The following is a 7,142-nucleotide window of genomic DNA, read 5'->3' as shown; positions in this document are numbered from 1 at the left end:
GTTTGAGATCACTACTGCTGAAGAGGTTTTACAAAGCTACAAATTCTTGACTCAATTCGAAAGTTCTTGGGTTTAGAAATCAAGATACTTTATACCTCCCACCAAAGCACATCAGAAAGGTATGGATTCAAAGCCCCAAAAGAGCTAGCTGGAGGGCGCAAGCCCTGTAACATGTCCAGGCGTGAACTGGTGAGCTCTGCTACTTGCACATCATCAGAGGAAATGGAGAGATTATTCAAAGGTAGCTATTGAACATTAGCACCATAATAAACATGGCTCATATAGCTAAAAACTACACTGTTTATCCCACAAGATAACATTTATAGCTCTAATATGAAAGAGCAACTTTTTAATGTATAATAAATGATTTAGTACAGAAGTCAGGTTTCTTAGGAGAAAAATGTTAAACAAAATACAAACTAAACAGCATCCCAGAGGCAATCTTATTGTGCTAAAGCATATACAAATTAAGGCTTTACCCTGGTACATAACAATTTTGAAATTACGTGGGAACATTCCCAACGAATCATTTACACGAAATTCAAGCAATCTGCTCAAGAACTGTGGGGCTCAGTTCAAACAAGTATTAGGCATCTCACATTTAACTTCTGCACTTAGCTGCTATGAGCATCATTGTAACCTCACTTCCTGAAATACCGCCCATGTTGTTATGAATTCAAGCCAGTACAGGGACAGGGTGTTAAGAGAATTTGGTTCACTAATGAAAAAGCCTAAAAATTAACTAGAACAAGATCCAAACATGGGAAGTTCTCCTGTTTTTATTTGTGTGGTTTTAAGCGCCCTTTTCACTTACTAAGCTGAATACATTTCTCAATAAATAACTACCACTGGACAAAGGATCTAAAGGTTGAGATTTTAGTAAATCAAGGTTTTAAGTTGGTACAATGTTCCTACTAATATGTTTTAATTAGATCTTTCCAATGTCAGGAGAAAAATGAGACGAGGACTAATATGGTCCTAAAAAGAAAATAAAGGTAAAATATGCCTAAAGCTGTATATTAATTTATGAAGATTCTCCTCCCACTTTATGCATGTATAGATCTTGTTTTAGCCACTACGTCAGAAGAAAAGTTTCAGTGTGGAGGTCTACAATCCAGATAAAAGGCTCTACATTTTCCTACATTAAGCTAAACTATTTCCTGTACAGAATTATAACCACAGACATTGAAATATAGCTCTCAGATCTGAAAACGTCTTTATTTTTTAGAAAATGGATTCCAGGAAGGTTAAAAAGCAATACCAGAGGGTATAGGTGCAGAACTGGATGTAGTCATTCAAAGCATTCAATTAAGAATATGGCAATATAAATATCTGAAAAGCATCTCTTAGGTGTTTGAAACAAAATGTATTAGGTCATTCCTAATTAATTGGAGCTTTATAGCATTTCCTAGACAGAAGGAAAACAGTTAACAGTTCAAAGTCCTGAAAGCTTTTTCCTTGGTTAATTACATTAAATGGTTTGCCTTTGATCAAATTCCTTCCTTTTTAAACATGGATAAAAGTATTACATAGGTCCACTGTTAAAGACAACAGGTTGCAAATTAATTCTGGTATAATGTATTCCAACAAAGCTTAGAAAATAAAAGGTGTTGCGGTGGCTCTGGACTAAGTTTAATAGTCATCTCCTCTGCTGACAACTTCTTTACATGTTGGACGCAAAAGTATGGTATGTTCAAACTGCGCTGTATATGATCCTTTAATGTCACATAATGGTGGATATGGATCTACAATACCCAAGTCACACAGATTCTTCAGAGCCATCAAGTATTTACTTTCTCCCAAACGATCCAGCCATCTGCGGCAGAAGGCAAGGGTGCCAAAGTTTTCATTGATGACATTTAACAAGTGTTTTGTTCTTGGAAGCCTAAGACAAGAAAATCCAAGATTAATAGTTGGCTAAAAAGTTAGCAACTCATTTCCCTCATTAAGGAAAACTCAAACCAAAGCTATGACTTCACTTAGTAATTAAAGTTCAAAAAACTTTTTGCTGCCTCTTTCAACATTCAAAAACCAGAATGTATAACACCCAATTATAGATGGCAGATGAATAGGAGACCAGATGAAGGCTACCTTATATTTATGTGTCTATGCGTGTGTGTGTTAAATTCCAAGTACAGACTCATCAATAGTATGAAGGTGGGAATTTCCCTTTTGGGGGAAATTTCGGCAGTAAACTGAAAGACCTGAACAAAAAGTAGACACTTCAACCATCTCCAAAAAGTAAAAAAAAAAAAAGGTAAATAAAAATATAATATAGCAGAGGGAGGAACACTCCCAAATTCCTTCTACGAGGCCACCATCACCTTGATACCAAAACCAGACAAGGATGGCACAAAGAAAGAAAAATACAGGCCAATATCACTGATGAACAAAGATGCAAAAATCCTCAACAAAATACTAGCAAACAGAATCCAACAGCACATTAAAAGGATCATACACCATGATCAAGTGGGGTTTATTCCAGCAATGCAAGGATACTTCAATATACGCAAATCTATCAATGTGATAAACCATACCAACAAATTGAAGGAGAAAAACCATATGATCATCTCAATAGATGCAGAGAAAGCTTTTGACAAAATTCAACACCCATTTATGATAAAAACCCTGCAGAAAGTAGGCATAGAGGGAACTTTCCTCAACATAATAAAGGCCATATATGACAAGCCCACAGCCAACATCATCCTCAATGGTGAAAAACTGAAAGCATTTCCACTAAGATCAGGAACAAGACAAGGTTGCCCACTCTCACCACTATTATTCAACATAATTTTGGAAGTTTTAGCCACAGCAATCAGAGAAGAAAAGGAAATAAAAGGAATCCAAATCGGAAAAGAAGAAGTAAAGCTGTCACCCTTTGCAGATGACATGATACTATACATAGAGAATCCTAAAGATGCTACCAGAAAACTACTAGAGCTAATCAATGAATTTGGTAAAGTAGCAGGATACAAAATTAATGCACAGAAATCTCTGGCATTCCTATATACTAATGATGAAAAATTTGAAAGTGAAATCAAGAAAACACTCCCATTTACCATTGCAACAAAAAGAATAAAATATCTAGGAATAAACCTACCTAAGGAGACAAAAGACCTGTATGCAGAAAATTATAAGACACTGATGAAAGAAATTAAAGATGATACAAATAGATGGAGAGATATACCATGTTCGTGGATTGGAAGAATGAACATTGTGAAAATGACTCTACTACCCAAAGCAATCTATAGATTCAATGCAATCCCTATCAAACTACCACTGGAATTTTTCACAGAACTAGAACAAAAAATTTCACAATTTGTATGGAAACACAAAAGACCCCAAATAGCCAAAGCAATCTTGAGAACGAAAAACAGAGCTGGAGGAATCAGGCTCCCTGACTTCAGACTATACTACAAAGCTACAGTAATCAAGACAGTATGGTACTGGCACAAAAACAGAAATATAGATCAATGGAACAGTATAGAAAGCCCAGAGATAAACCCACGCACATATGGATACCTTATCTTTGATAAAGGTGGCAGGAATGTACAGTGGAGAAAGGACAGCCTCTTCAATAAGTGGTGCTGGGAAAACTGGACAGGTACATGTAAAAGTATGAGATTAGATCACTCCCTAACACCATACACAAAAATAAGTTCAAAATTGATTAAAGACCTAAATGTAAGGCCAGAAACTATCAAACTCTTAGAGGAAAACATAGGCAGAACACTATGACATAAATCACAGCAAGATCCTTTCTGACCCACCTCCTAGAGAAATGGAAATAAAAACAAAAATAAACAAATGGGACCTAATGAAACTTCAAAGCTTTTGCACAGCAAAGGAAACCATAAACAAGACCAAAAGACAACCCTCACAATGGGAGAAAATATTTGCACATGAAGCAACTGACAAAGGATTAATCTCCAAAATATATAAGCAGCACATGCAGCTCAATAACAAAAAGCAAACAACCCAATCCAAAAATGGGCAGAAGACCTAAATAGACATTTCTCCAAAGAAGATATACAGACTGCCAACAAACACATGAAAGAATGCTCAACATCATTAATCATTAGAGAAATGCAAATCAAAACTAGAATGAGATATCATCTCACACCAGTCAGAATGGCCATCATCAAAAAATCTAGAAACAATAAATGCTGGAGAGAGTGTGGAGAAAAGGGAACCCTCTTGCACTGCTGGTGGGAATGTGAATTGGTTCAACCACTATGGAGAACAGTATGGAGGTTCCTTAAAAAAGTACAAATAGAACTACCATACGACCCAGCAATCCCACTACTGGGCATATACCCTGAGAAAACCAAAATTCAAAAAGAGTCATGTACCAAAATGTTCATTGCAGCTCTATTTACAATAGCCCGGAGATGGAAACAACCTAAGTGCCCATCATCGGATGAATGGATAAAGAAGATGTGGCACATATATACAATGGAATATTATTCAGCCATAAAAAGAAACGAAATTGAGCTATTTGTAATGAGGTGGATAGACCTAGAGTCTGTCATACAGAGTGAAGTAAGTCAGAAAGAAAAAGACAAATACCGTATGCTAACACATATATATGGAATTTAAGAAAAAAAAAGTCATGAAGAACCTAGGGGTAAGACAGGAATAAAGACACAGACCTACTGGAGAACGGACTTGAGGATAAGGGGAGGGGGAAGGGTGAGCTGTGACAGGGCGAGAGAGAGGCATGGACATATACACACCAGCAAACGTAAGGTAGATAGCTAGTGGGAAGCAGCCGCATGGCACAGGGATATCGGCTCGGTGCTTTGTGACTGCCTGGAGAGGTGGGATACGGAGGGAGACGCAAGAGGGAAGAGATATGGGAACATATGTATATGTATAACTGATTCACTTTGTTATAAAGCAGAAACTAATACACTGTTGCAAAGCAATTATACCCCAATAAAGATGTTAAAAAAAAATAAAAATAAATAAAAAAATATAAAGTTTACCAATGGGAAAATACTAAGAACAAAAACCTAGGAATGCCAGCAAAATGATAATCTCTGAAATTATTACGCTTGTTGGAAACTGGATATGAAGTGAATACTTACATCATTCTCATCTCAGTTAAAATTTTTAACAGGACAATTTTTCTGCTGAATTATAGAAATCCACAGAACTTATTTTTAGGCCATAGAACTGTGCATTTATGAATGTGCCACTGTGGATGTCCGTCACACTTTTTAAAATGCTATTAACTGGGAAGAGAAACTCATCAGTCATATAAAAACTATAGTCTCTCACCTTATTGGCACGTGTCCAACATCAAAATTTTTCATGTAATGTGAACATTCCATATCATCATGAACCACGCCTTTTCCTGTGCTACCAAAGGTTTCAATGGCATATACTTCTCCTTCCTAAAAATATATATAAGGGTCAAGGGTAGAGAAGAAAAATTCAGAAACTCAGAACTAATTAAAATTCCCATCTCAACTTCAGGCTGAAGTAGTCCCATAGCTGGCAGTCCTTATCTACCTTTTCCTGCTTTATCTCCTTAGCACTTTTGGTCTTTGTGTCATCTATTAAAATGTTAAGTTTTACATGAGCAGGGAATTTTGTTTGCTACTACTGAATACATTCCAGTGCCTACTAAAGAGACGGGCACCTACGAGATGCTCAGTAAATATTCACGAAGTGTTGAATGAACCTTTGACATGCCTCACTTCCACAGCTGACTGAGCCCCAGTCTGACCAGACACAATCTGCACACTCACACAGCCCAATTCCTGTCGGGGTGAGAATGGATGGCAAGTTAATTTTGCTCAACATACTATATACTCAACTACTACTAGCTTCATAGTTTGGTAGGAAAAAAAAAGTCAAAATGCTTCACAAAAGAACAGTGTTAATGGCATACATACCTCCATTCTTGTTGCCTCTCCTCCTTTCACAATGGGCACGGTTTTCCCAGCATGTATTCTATATGGTCCAATTGAATGGCCATTTAGATTACGGATTGGTTTCACTGGCATAACAGGAAAAAAAAAAGTTATTCAGGGTCTCTAAAAGCACAAACAGGTATGGCTCTATTAAATAACCCCACATTAAGATAATTAAATACAAACTGGAAAACTACTGGGATACTGCAATGTTACTGATTAAAAACTAGAAGGAGTAGGGAAAATGATGGAAAAAGAATAAACTATGTGATGAGGACATGATGGGTGGGGGTCCATCTAGGGAGTTATTGTTAATAAAAATAGTCATAAAATATCATGTATATAAGCATTACAAACATGAAAAATATGTATTTTCATGGTTATGGACCAAAAGGTAATTTGAAAATGAGGATTCTGTGTCAAAATAATAGAAATAAAAAACCTTAAATTTTATTATTACATCAACATTTCAAATGTTAAAAAAGAAAATCTAAACAATCCCAAGGTCCTGGGATCACTGACAGAATAAACAAATTGTTGAATACATTCACACAATGGAACACTTACTCAACAATAAAAATGAAAAGCTACAGATACACTGACCTGAAATAAACCAAATGAGCAAAAGAAGGCACAATTATATACATACGGTGCAATTCCATACACACACACACACACACACACACACACACACAGAGTTCAAAATTAAGCATAATTAAACTAATGTTTAGGGATGCATAACAGATGGTAAAGACAAAGAAAAGGAAATGCCAATCCTTAGTACTGAAGATAGTGGCTTATTAGAAGAAGGCTTCTGTAATGTAACTGAGAAGGGGTATATAGAATAGGGGGGGCTTCTGTAATGCTGGCAGTATTCTATTTGTCAAGAGGTAAGGTTAGGGCTTCCCTGGTGGCGCAGTGGTTGAGAGTCCGCCTGCCGAGGCAGGGGACGTGGGTTCGTGCCCCGGCCCGGGAAGATCCCACATGCCGCGGAGCGGCTGGGCCCGTGAGCCATGGCCGCTGAGCCTGCGCGTCCGGAGCCCGTGCTCCACAACTGGAGAGGCCACAACAGTGAGACGCCCACGTACCGCAAAAAAAAAAAAAAAAAAAAAATCTAGCCTACATTTCAGCTATCCTGAAATAAATCCCCAGGTGTCTTCTTATCAGCTACCAGGGTAGATGACAACAATTCCCACCAGCTAGCTACCACAGAATTCCTAC

At 37.2% G+C, this 7,142-nt stretch overlaps 1 protein-coding gene across 2 annotated transcripts in view; it reads right to left on the bottom strand.

Moving 5' to 3' along the window:
- Positions 1-1,191: 1,191 nt before the first annotated feature.
- Positions 1,192-7,142, bottom strand: part of METAP2 (methionyl aminopeptidase 2) — a 28,190-nt gene continuing 22,239 nt past the window's right edge. For both annotated transcript variants that reach the window (XM_012532913.3, XM_004269529.4), the window contains exons 9-11: positions 5,904-6,007; positions 5,284-5,399; positions 1,192-1,885 (exon numbers count right to left, since the gene is read on the bottom strand). In XM_012532913.3, coding sequence (XP_012388367.1) covers positions 1,633-1,885; positions 5,284-5,399; positions 5,904-6,007 — 473 coding nt within the window. In that variant the 3' untranslated portion in view covers positions 1,192-1,632. The remainder of the gene's footprint in view (positions 1,886-5,283; positions 5,400-5,903; positions 6,008-7,142) is intronic.

The sequence above is a fragment of the Orcinus orca genome, chromosome 11 (genome assembly GCF_937001465.1).
Source record: "Orcinus orca chromosome 11, mOrcOrc1.1, whole genome shotgun sequence".
NCBI classification, from domain to species: domain Eukaryota; kingdom Metazoa; phylum Chordata; class Mammalia; order Artiodactyla; family Delphinidae; genus Orcinus; species Orcinus orca.
The sequence above is the reverse complement of the archived record's forward strand: the minus strand, read 5'-3'. Positions and strand labels throughout refer to the sequence as shown.